General features: G+C 43.8%; 1 protein-coding gene across 1 annotated transcript; it reads left to right on the top strand.

Annotated features, from left to right (window-relative positions):
* Nucleotides 1–881: 881 nt before the first annotated feature.
* Nucleotides 882–10019, top strand: LOC311509661 (eukaryotic translation initiation factor 4E type 2-like; the record flags this gene model as incomplete). Its single annotated transcript, XM_084575084.1, has 4 exons — nucleotides 882–1004; nucleotides 1117–1269; nucleotides 1658–1794; nucleotides 9752–10019. Coding segments are annotated over 4 exons (453 nt in total), but the record flags the coding sequence as incomplete, so codon positions are not given.
* Nucleotides 10020–12312: the final 2293 nt, after the last annotated feature.

Here is a 12312-nt window from a genome sequence, read left to right as displayed (position 1 = left end):
AGAAGTAGAATGGGAGGTAGAGCTTTCAGCTATCAGGCTCCTCTCCTGTGGAACCAGCTCCCAGTTTGGGTTCGGGAGGCAGACACTCTCTCTATTTTTAAGGTCAGGCTTAAGACTTTCCTTTTTGATCAAGCTTATAGTTAGGGTTGGACTAAACCATCCCTTAGTTATGCTGCTATAGGCCTAGGCTGCTGGGGGACGATGCACCAAACACATGTCCTCCTTCTTTCTTCTCTTTCCTCTCTCTCATCCTCCACTTTCTTTTCTCTGGCACAGAGCTCTTGTCCTCTAATTTCCTATCTACTACTAGTCATACAATTCTGTGCTATTACTATGTAGAATGTTTACTGCTGTGTGTGTCCCCCCCCCCCCCCCTCTTCCTCCCTCTTCTTGTGAGTATCTCTGGCCTGGAGTGGTGTGTTTCCTGTGGAGCTCTATACTACATCTGTTGTTGTGGTCTCATCAGCCTGCCCAGTCTTCATGGAATCCTGCAGTTATCCTCTCCTACCTGAATGAACAATTCTCCAACCTGCCTGTGATTCCTCTTACATTTTCAAACTGTCATGTAACATCATCAGTTTGTATCATAAGATTCCACATGTACGCTTTAGTCAGATATGTGTATCTATGACAGATGGATGTTTATCTTGCTGTTCTCTTCTCTCTTTCTTCTGTCTGTACCCGGCTGGCCTTAGGCAGATGGGTCCCTCCATATGAGCTGGGTTCTGCTCGAGGTTTCTTCCTGTTAAAAGGGAGTTTTTCCTGCCACCGTTGCCTTCAGGCTTGCTCTGGGGGTTTCAGGCCGGGTTTTTGTAAAGCGTCTTGAGACGATTTGTATTGTTATTGACGCTATATAAATAAAATTGAATTGAATTTAATTGAATGTGTGTTGTCCTCAGGTGGAGCAATTTTGGAAGTTCTACAGTCACCTGGTCAGACCTGGTGACCTGAGTGGACACAGTGACTTCCACCTGTTCAAGGAGGGAATCAAACCCATGTGGGAGGTACTGACCTGACCTTTTTACTCTCTATAGTATTACTGTGATACCATCACCGTCTGAGCCCTGTCCTCTCTTGTCCTCTCCTGTCCTTCCCTGTCTCCATTGTCTTTTCCAGGATGAGTCCAACCGCAGCGGGGGAAAGTGGATCATTCGTCTACGTAAAGGTCTGGCCAGTCGGTTCTGGGAGAACATTATTCTGGCCATGTTGGGAGAACAGTTCATGGTGGGAGAGGAGATCTGTGGAGCCGTGGTCTCCATACGCTTCCAGGTACCACTGTACTTCTACTAGTACTAATAGTACTGCTGTTACTGCTGTTACTATTAGTGTACTGGAAGATATTACTAATACTACTGTTGCTTCTATTATACTGGAAGCTCCTACTGTGCTACTCTTACTACTACTGTACTGGAAGATACTACAAATACTACTCTTACTACTGTAATAGAAGATACTGCTGTTACTACTAATACTACTAATGTTGCTACTGTTACTACTGTACTACGTTTACTGGACCTCTATGAGTTAGTACTGCCACGGATCTGATCAGATCTAATAGACCAGTAATCTGGACCAGGACCTATTCTTGAGTAACTTTAAAACCAGCCTGTCTCTACCTGTCTGTCTCTACCTGTCTCTGTCTCTACCTGTCTGTCAGGAGGACATCTTGTCCATCTGGAACAGAACATCCAACGACCAGACTACAACGTCCAGAATCAGAGACACGTTGAGACGAGTCCTCAACCTTCCAGCTAACACCATCATGGAGTACAAGACCCACAATGACAGCCTCAGGTACTAATTCAAAATCAAATTAATATTATTATTGTTATTGTTATTGTCATATGCTCAGTCAAAACAGTAGTTGAGACCATACAATTAAAGTCTTACTTTGCGAGTCTCCAAGAAATCACAAGAAATCTGTTAAATTAAAAGCTTAAAAGCTTAAAAACCAGAGCTATGAGCGTTGTAACAGATCCAGTCAGTGGGAGTTATGTGGAACTGTTGAGGGATCTCATGGACTGAGGGTGGAAACTGTTCCTGAGTCTTGTTGTCCTTGATATCACTCCCGTAATGTCTCTCTGACAGCAGGAGGGTGAAGAGGTTAAGTTGTGGAGGGTGTCCTGTCCTTGTCTCCTGATAACCCTGGTCCTATAGATGTCATATAGTGATGAGAAGGCTCCTCCATAAATAAACTGTGCAGTTTTTTATCATATGTTGGAGGTCCTTCCTGTGCTGAGCAGTTTCTAAACCAGACTGTGATTGGGGTGGTGACGATGCTCTCAAAGGTACTTCTATAAAAGTTGCTGAGGATTTTTGTTGAGGTACCAAGATTCTTCTCAAAAAGTCCAGTCTTTGTTTGGGACTTCTTCAGGAGCTGCTTAGTGTTGTGAGATCCTCTCTGACGTAGGTTCTGAGGAATTTGAAGGTTTCCACCTTCTCCACCTCTGTCTCACTGATGTGTATTGAGAGATGTTGCTGCTACTTCCCCCTCCTCACATCATTAGTAATCTCCTTGGCCTTTTCTGCATTTAAGGAGAGATTATTTACCTGACACCAGACCACCAGACCTGTCTTCACTCCCACAGAGATCAGTTCAGTGAACTTTATAATACTGGGGTTGGTCTGGGAGGCCATGCAGTCATGGCTTATGAGGGTGTACAGCAATGAACTAATCAAACAACGCTGTGGGTTCCCTATGATCACAGTCCTGATGTCAGATGTTTCCCACTCTGGCTGAGGTCTTTCAGGAAGTCCAGCACCTTGTTACAGAAGGATGAGGTCAGGAGCTTTTCACAAAGTCTGTACAGCTTGACTGTGCTCAATAATTAGCATTTTAACATGTGTGTGAGGTCAGTATGGGTAGCAGTGTTGACAGCATCATCGGTTGATCTGTTCCATTGATGTGTGAACAGTGGTAGGGACCGTTTGTCCTCTGAAAGCACTGTTGCACTCGCCCGAACATAACAATTGGTGCAACAGAATGGCCGTCATTCAGGCAGGTTACAGGATTTTTCTTTGAAAAGTTTACAGTGGTGGTGGACAAGTGTTGGGAGTTAAGCTCAACTGTAACATCTGATGAACATACCCTGAGTACACACCCTGGGATGTAATCTGAACCAGATCCCTCCTTGGTTTAGTTCTCCTCACAACCGTGCACACCTCCCCTAAAGACGCAGAGGGCTATGTCCAGTATGCTTTCTGTGGTCAGAATCTCACTCTGGTGGTCAGTGCTGAGGGTCTCAAATTGAGCATAGAATTTATTTAGTTTGTCTAGAGTGAGTTTTTACTAGTTGTTGGTCTTATGGTCTTCTGCTAGTACCACATGGTGGTGCTGAAGACGACGCCACATGCTCCAGGAACCTGTGTTGGTTTAATATCCGTCCAGCTTCAGTCTGCACTGCAGTTTAAATATTTCACCTCAAACAAATGCGGCAGAGTGAGCACGTAGCATGGAGCTGGTCCAGGGTTTATTATTAGGAAAGGTCCTGGAGCGTTTAGTGGGAGGAATGTTCTCAGTGCATGTGTTGATAAAACATTTCTAAGTCCGCAGGAGAGTTCTCTCTCAAAGCAGCCGTTTTAAACACACCCCAGTTTGACACCCGGTTCACATCACCATTAACAGTTCAATGTCCGCTGAGCAGTGCCTCACAACAACCTGCAGGCTCTGATTTTCCCCAAGTCTGATGTGCTGTCTTAGCGGTGGAGGGTGTGTGGAGTCCGAGAACTGAGTCCGGCCGTCCAAGAACCAGGTTTCCCTGAAAATGAGGGCACAGGATTCTCTTATCTGCCACTGAGTTGTAATCCTGACTGTCATCTCATCCATCTTATTTGGTATTCACAGTTCCCTGTAGTTCATTATGAAATATAACTATTGCCAGTACGCAGGAAAAAAACTACAAATGAGACCTGGAAGTGGAATCCAGAGTTCAGCCTTGTTTGGAATGTGTTGCTGCAGCACCAGCGGGCATGGTACGCTCACAGGCGCGAAGCGGGGAGATTCTTTCGTCACGTAACGTTTGGTAGTCTTATCTGTTTTGTAGGGACGTGCGGGCAGGGGAGGCGGGTGTGGCAGTGCCTCACCTAGCATCATGAAAAGTAGCGATGATAAAATAAATCATACTCTTGGTCTCTTGGTCTGTGATATAAATGCAATTTCTGTGTGATTCCCGTTGTTTTGGTCATTTTTATAGTCAAAATCGCTGAATTTACGTATTTCTTGTGTGAATAGATGGAGCAAGCTGAGCCGAGCCTCGGATTACGCAATCTCTCACAAACTGGGTTAGGCTCGTGTCCTTAGACGCGTGCCTGTGGCTAACTCTCTGTGTGTCATCAATACTCTAGTTAATGTATTTCTTGCATGAGTGTAACATATTTATTCTTGTTTATCTGACATTAAACCGCACTGAAAAATAATGAGATGAGGCAGCCGGTACCTCTGCCTCATGGAAGAGGGCGCTAGTGAGCCACTGGTTCATGCTGTAACTCTTCTTCTACGCCAGTGCTTCTCAAATAGTGGGGCGCATAATGGGATGCCGGGGGGGGGGTGACACCCCGGGAACATGCTTTTTTTTTTTGCTGTACTAGAATAAAGTGTAATTGCACATCCACTACAGTAGGTGGCCGTGGCGCTCTCATCGTCAGAGTGTGCGCAGGGAGTATTGGCTCTATGGTGTATGTTTTGTTTTGTTTTTTGCAGCAAGCATGCGCACACATACGACATACACATAGAGCGGGAAATATGAAGTGCAGTGAACAAACCCTCAACAATCACCATGGAAAAATATTTTACAGGGATGAACAGAAAGGCAGAGAGAGACAGAGATAATGAGACAACCGAAAGTCTCCCGAAAGCTAAGACGAGGAAATATGACGAAGCGTATGTAGCGCTTGGCTTCACTGTGACTGTGGTGGGAAACGAGGAAAGACCGGTGTGTTTACTGCGTCTAAAAATGTTGGCAGTGGACAGCATGAAGCCAAATAAATGAATGTTAATAAGGACACAATGTTATGCAGAGGTGTACTTATAACAATTTTATAGACAAATGATACTATTTATAGTCGCGGCAGAAAGACGGGGGGAGGTGGATCAGATCATCAGAAGATTTAACAACTCAATATTACTATGTATAATTTGATTAAGGTGACGATTTGGTTTTAAATTCAAATCCATATTTCCATTTGTCTTTATTTTTCTCACTGGGTACTCTCGTGTTGAATGAGTATGAATGAACTGTGGAATTGCGACGGCAAACACTCTTTCTTATTCTCTCTCTTAACTGCTATAGACATTGTTCCTTTGGCCAAATCTGTACCTTATACCTGTGTGTGTGTGTGTGTGTGTAAAGAATACTAATTTGAGATATGAAACGTAAGCAGTTAGTGTGAAAGCAGCCAACTGATTGGCAAATTTAAGCTATTCCAGTGGGTTCATAATTGCAAATCTGTGCCTCACCACACGTCACTGCCATTTTGGCCAACTTTTGGATTTGAGTCTTCTTCTTCTTGCAGTATGACCCCCTCTGGCCCACGGCCTGTTATGTTTCTGTTCCTCATTAGTGGAGCCCACCCCCAGGGAAGTCCTGAGTTGATAGTTGAATGACAGTAAATTTTGTTATTTTGATAGTAATTCTGGGTCTCTGATTTTCTTTATTTTTCATACTTTGTGTAGGTCTTAAATTTAACCCATAACGGTCTTAAAAAGTCTCAAAAAGTCTTAAATTTTACTTGTTCAAACCTGCAGAAACCCTGATGAGGCCGTCGTTGTTGTCCCTTGTTGGCTAGAGTTGGTTGGGTCCAGACCAAGGTTATAATAGTTCTGGATTTTTAATTTCGGTTTAGTTTTTATTTCGTTTCTACCTTTTTCCCTCCAATACAGTTGGCTTTAATTAGTTTTTAATGTGGGTTTGCTAGTTTTTATTAGTTTTATATTTCCAAAAACGCTTAGTTTTAGTTTAGTTTTTATTAGTTTTAGTTTTTTCATACTTTGGGTTATTTGTCAGGTGCGGGATTCAAAAAGGTCAGGGTGAGTATTGTTTAATAAAATTCAACTAAAGATATGTTTAAAAAATGAGGTTGAGTTAATAATGACTGACTTTTTATTTTTGGGTGAACTATTCCTTTAATCCAGGGGTACCCACTTTTTTGGCTTGCGATCTACTTTTACAGTGACCAAGTCGGCGGACTCACAGAGGCTTGTTTTGGTACTCGACATTAGACGCCTTGTGCAAGCTTCTTAAACGGACTTTGAGATTCGCGGAGTTTCTCCCCTTGAGAAGCAAGCCACATATTTTGTCACAGTCTGTCTCCACTACAAGACACTTGCTTTTATCTTTCTCGTCGTCATATTCAAAAAAGTCCCATACAGGACTTTGCCGCTTCCTCCCAGCTTTGGCTGCAACCGCCATGGTGCTGCCAGGTGACGTCACGGACCGTGAGGTGCCGTAAGGTGCTGCTGCTGATGCTGCCAGCTGGCGTAAAACTGCCGGAACGGAATAAATCGATCATATGAATCCAACCAGTTGAGGCTAATAATTAAATTGACAGAGACGACCCAGACCCAGGAGAAATCCATTGTTGTTGCCCCTTGTTGGTTAGAGTTGGTTGGGTCCAGACCCAGGAGAAAGCCATTGTTGTTGCCCCTTGTTGGTTAGAGTTGGTTGGGTCCAGACCCAGGAGAAAGCCATTGTTGTTGCCCCTTGTTGGTTAGAGTTGGTTGGGTCCAGACCCAGGAGAAAGCCATTGTTGTTGCCGCTTGTTGGTTAGAGTTGGTTGGGTTTAGACCCAGGAGAAATCCATTGTTGTTTCCCCTTGTTGGTTAGAGTTGGTTGGGTTTAGACCCAGGAGAAATCCATTGTTGTTGCCCCTTGTTGGTTAGAGTTGGTTGGGTTTAGACCCAGGAGAAATCCATTGTTGTTGCCCCTTGTTGGTTAGAGTTGGTTGGGTCCAGACCCAGGAGAAATCCATTGTTGTTGCCCCTTGTTGGTTAGAGTTGGTTGGGTCCAGACCCAGGAGAAATCCATTGTTGTTGCCCCTTGTTGGTTAGAGTTGGTTGGGTCCAGACCCAGGAGAAAGCCATTGTTGTTGCCCCTTGTTGGTTAGAGTTGGTTGGGTCCAGACCCAGGAGAAATCCATTGTTGTTGCCGCTTGTTGGTTAGAGTTGGTTGGGTTTAGACCCAGGAGAAATCCATTGTTGCTGCCCCTTGTTGGTTAGAGTTGGTTGGGTCCAGACCCAGGAGAAAGCCATTGTTGTTGCCCCTTGTTGGTTAGAGTTGGTTGGGTCCAGACCCAGGAGAAATCCATTGTTGTTGCCCCTTGTTGGTTAGAGTTGGTTGGGTTTAGACCCAGGAGAAATCCATTGTTGCTGCCCCTTGTTGGTTAGAGTTGGTTGGGTCCAGACCCAGGAGAAATCCATTGTTGTTGCCACTTGTTGGTTAGAGTTGGTTGGGTCCAGACCCAGGAGAAATCCATTGTTGTTGCCCCTTGTTGGTTAGAGTTGGTTGGGTCCAGACCCAGGAGAAAGCCATTGTTGTTGCCCCTTGTTGGTTAGAGTTGGTTGGGTCCAGACCCAGGAGAAATCCATTGTTGTTGCCCCTTGTTGGTTAGAGTTGGTTGGGTCCAGACCCAGGAGAAATCCATTGTTGTTGCCCCTTGTTGGTTAGAGTTGGTTGGGTCCAGACCCAGGAGAAATCCATTGTTGTTTCCCCTTGTTGGTTAGAGTTGGTTGGGTCCAGACCCAGGAGAAAGCCATTGTTGTTGCCCCTTGTTGGTTAGAGTTGGTTGGGTCCAGACCCAGGAGAAAGCCATTGTTGTTGCCCCTTGTTGGTTAGAGTTGGTTGGGTCCAGACCCAGGAGAAATCCATTGTTGTTGCCCCTTGTTGGTTAGAGTTGGTTGGGTCCAGACCCAGGAGAAATCCATTGTTGTTGCCCCTTGTTGGTTAGAGTTGGTTGGGTCCAGACCCAGGAGAAAGCCATTGTTGTTGCCCCTTGTTGGTTAGAGTTGGTTGGGTCCAGACTAGTGTTGCTTTCGTCAACGAAAACTATGACTAAATATTGTCGTCAACGAACCTTTATCACGTGACTAAAACGAGACGAGACGTAACGTAAATGCTGGTCATGCGACGATGACTATAATTAAATGTATAATGCAATATTGTTGACGAATAAAAACGAGACTAAATGTGGTTTACAAAATAAAAACTATGCTAAAATGTCTCTCCATTTTCGTTGACCAAAACGGGACGAGACGAAATGTTACAACGTCATTTGTCTTGTTTAGTCGCGTTATTATTATTATTTTGTAGTTTTTCTGTTTCCTGTGTCCAGAGAGCCCGTTTCTCTCGTAGGCGACGTCACTTCCTCAAGCTCCACTCGCGGCATTATTTAGAAGATGCAGCTGCTCCAGTGAGTCTGCGACTCTGCGTGAGTACTGAGTAGTAGCGAGAGAACTGTGAGTAGGCTACTGAGTAGCGTGACAGAGAAAGGGAACGATGGCGGGCCAGCCGGGGGTCTTTGGTAGAAGAAGAAGAAGAGAAGACATTTGGAAAAACTTTAAATACACCGAAGTGGAAAATAAAACCGAATGTCTTGTGGTGAAAGATTGGGCGATGTGCGGCAAATAGTAAATAAATAGTAAAATAAATATGTTGTAAATTCAAATCAGCGTCTTCCGTGTCTGGAATGGATGTATTCTTGAGTCTATAAGGTAACAATAATATAATAAGAACCTTGTTTGAAATAGGTTTGGCTAAAAGAAAATTTTGGTTTTGTCTATACCACAAGGTAGGCTACTTTGTATTGACTGGGTTAAATAGAATTGCATTACTAAAATACAATTTTCATTGACTAAAACTAGACTAAATGTCATCAGTTTTCGTTGACTAAGACTAGACGAAAATGTCATCAGTTTTCGTCGACTAAAACTAGACGAAAATAGTCATGGATAATTCTGACTAAAATAAGACTAAAATGCTCAGACTTTTAGTTGACTGAAACTTGACTAGACTAAAAAGAGTATGAACATGACTAAAACTAATAAAAACTAAAATGACAGCTTGACACAAAGACTAGACTAAAACTAAAATTAAAACAGGCCGCCAAAAACAACACTAGTCCAGACCCAGGAGAAATTCATTGTTGTTGCCCCTTGTTGGTTAGAGCTGGTTGGGTCCAGACCCAGGAGAAAGCCATTGTTGTTGCCCCTTGTTGGTTAGAGTTGGTTGGGTTTAGACCCAGGAGAAATCCATTGTTGTTGCCCCTTGTTGGTTTGATGAAACGGTGTTGAAACTTTTCTTATGTCTAGAAGTTCTTCCCTGCTGTGTCTAACCATCACATTCCTAAACTCTACATGTAAAATACTTAACACTACGTACTATAAATACTTCTACTACTACTATTAGTTGTACTGTTACTACTACTAATAATTACTGCCATTATTACTACTACTAGTATTACTATTATTACTATGCCACTACTACTATTATTACCACCATTATTACTATTACTAGCACAACAACTACTACTACTACTACTACTACTATTACTAGTTGCGAGTAGTAATGGTAACTGTAGTACTGTCTGCGCCTAAATAGAGCAGCTCGGGTGTCTGAGTAAAACGTGAATGTTCACCTTTAGAACATTAAGTAACACACTTTAAAGTGTGATTTATTATTGAACTTTGAACCCTGATTGATTAATAAACTGAACACTCATGTTGTGGTTTCAGGTCATCATCTGCTGTCTTCTGTTTCAGGGACAACTCCAGCTTCAGGAACACCAAGATTTCCGTCTGAGGACATCTCAGCTGACTGTCCTACGGCCAGTCAGGAAGAGCAGATGTCACCCTGCTCTGTCATTGGCCAGTGAAGGAGTGTGTGTTTGACCTGGACTGACGCTGGATTATTGTTTGTGGTATTGGTTGATTAGTCTCTGATCAGTTCTTTGTCTCTTTGATGTATTTTTGTGTAAATAAATAAAATGGACTCTTTAGAGTAACAAAGTCAGCATCTGATCTACATTCACCACTGAAGAACAAAAACTTAGTTTTTTTAGCTCTACCTTGAAGTTACAGGTAGATAATTCACATCCAGTCTGGAGGATTTATAGGCAGTCTCTGTGTTCAGGGACAAATCAGCATCATGTCCATCTTTTAATGTCTCCAGAGACTGAAGTCTTTACTGCAACTGTCTCCAGGTGTAGTTTATTCTTCAGATGTTTAGTCTCCAGGTGCCTCATGTACAAAGACTTGCGTGGATTTCCTTCTAAAACGTGGAGCACGTTCAGATCCAGAAGCACATTTCCTTTGTTCATCCCAATCAACGTGGAATTGAGTCCACATGTTGTAGCCAACCCCTCCCTGTCCACAGCCCTTTTAAATACGCTACTCACTGAAGTGGAGGCAAACATGTCCTCTTTGTCAGCTGTCCTCCACGCGCTACAATGTTGTTTAATTGCATTTGCGCATCACATATGATCTGTACATTGATCCAATGAAAATGTTTCCTGTTGACATTTGCAAATTCATCATGTGATGGTTCTTTTATATCAATGTGTGTCCAGTCCATAGCTCTGATTACATTCAGAGAACCGGCTCTTTAATGTTGACCTGTTCAGATGCATTGTGGGAAATTGATATACCTGCTCAGGGTCGACTGGCTCTGTCCCGATCGGTCGGACTAATAGTTTTCACATTGATGACAGTTTCCCAGCATCACCTCGAAGTGTCTCCAGAGGATCGACAGCTGTAGAAGCCAGCGTACGCCAGACATGACGTTGGCTTGAGGCACAGACAGGGGAGACTGGAGACTAGACTACACGGGGAGACTACACCTGGGGCTTCATGTACGAAGGGTGCGTGCACACAAAAACGTTCCGTACGTTCTTGTTCACGGAAAAGTTCAGATGTATCAAGAGTGAAATGACCGTGAACTTGTCCGTTCCTCATGCCAACGTCATGTCTGGTGTACGCTGGCTTCTACAGCTGTTGATCCTCTGGAGACACTTAGAGGTGATGCTGGGAAACTGTCATTAATGTGAAAACTATTGTGATGTGCACATCATAATTAACACTAATGAACAATTAACACACCCAGGTGTCTACAATTATGAGTGGATAAAAAAGCATGCGCAAAGTGGTGCAGAAAATATCAACAATGGCAGCTTTAGCAGCATTAGAAGACAATGAAGAGAGTGTGTGTTCAGAGAAAGAGATGATTTACTGGCAAATGAGGACAACTGGCTCATCAGGTGCTTTAGCTCCCCGAAGGCAATCCTCCTGGAACTGTGTGCAGAGCTGCGACATGGCAAGGAGCAATGCGTTGCCTGTGTCCGTACAGGTGCTGACCACACTGGGGTTCCTCGCAACCGGGGCATTCCAGAGGGAGCTGGCTGACCGATCGGGACTGAGCCAGTCGACCCTGAGCAGAGCCATGCCATCAGTGTGGGACGGAGTTATCCGTATGTCAGCCAGGTATATCAGATACCCACAATGCATCTGAACAGGTCAACATTAAAGAGCCGGTTCTCTGAATGTAATCAGAGCTATGGACTGGACACACATTGATATAAAAGAACCATCACATGATGAATTTGTAAATGTCAACAGGAAACATGTTCATTGGATCAATGTACAGATCATATGTGATGTTAACCAACATTGTGGAGGACAGCTGTCAAAGAGGACATGTTTGTCTCCACTCCAGTCAGCAGCGTCTCCGATTCGCTTTCTGTGAAGTTCTTCTTTTTTCCGTCTTACTCATTCTTATGTTTTCTCCAGGGATAGTCTAGCCTCCGGGCGTTTAGTCTCCAGGCATAGTCTAGTCTCAAGATGTTTCATCTCCCTGTGTAGTCCAGTCTCCAGGCATATTCTAGTCTCCAGGGGCCTCATGTACGAAGACTTGCGTGGATTTCCTTCTAAAACGTGGAGCACGCTCAGATTTAGAAGCATCTAGAAGCACATTTCCTTTGTACATCCCAATCCAGCGTACCCGACCCCTCCCTGTCCACGCCCCTTTTAAATATACAAATCATGTCCACGCTCCCTTTTAAATATGCAAAATATATTTAAATTGACCCTGATCGTGCAGAGATTCCCCTCTCTGCGCGATCAGAAAACGAAAACTTAAGAATGAATAAGACGAGAAAAAAGAAGAACTTCACAGAAAGCGAATTGGAGACACTGCTCACTGGAGTGGAGATGCGCAAAAATGTCCTCTTTGGCACGCTGCCACAATGTTGGTTACTTGCATTTGCGCATCACGTATGATCTGTACATTGATGAATGAAAATGTTTCCTGTTTGACATGCGATGGTTCT

Source organism: Chelon labrosus (assembly GCF_963514085.1).
Source record: "Chelon labrosus genome assembly, contig: SCAFFOLD_201, whole genome shotgun sequence".
NCBI lineage: Eukaryota > Metazoa > Chordata > Actinopteri > Mugiliformes > Mugilidae > Chelon > Chelon labrosus.
This window is presented reverse-complemented; position numbering and strand designations above follow the sequence as displayed.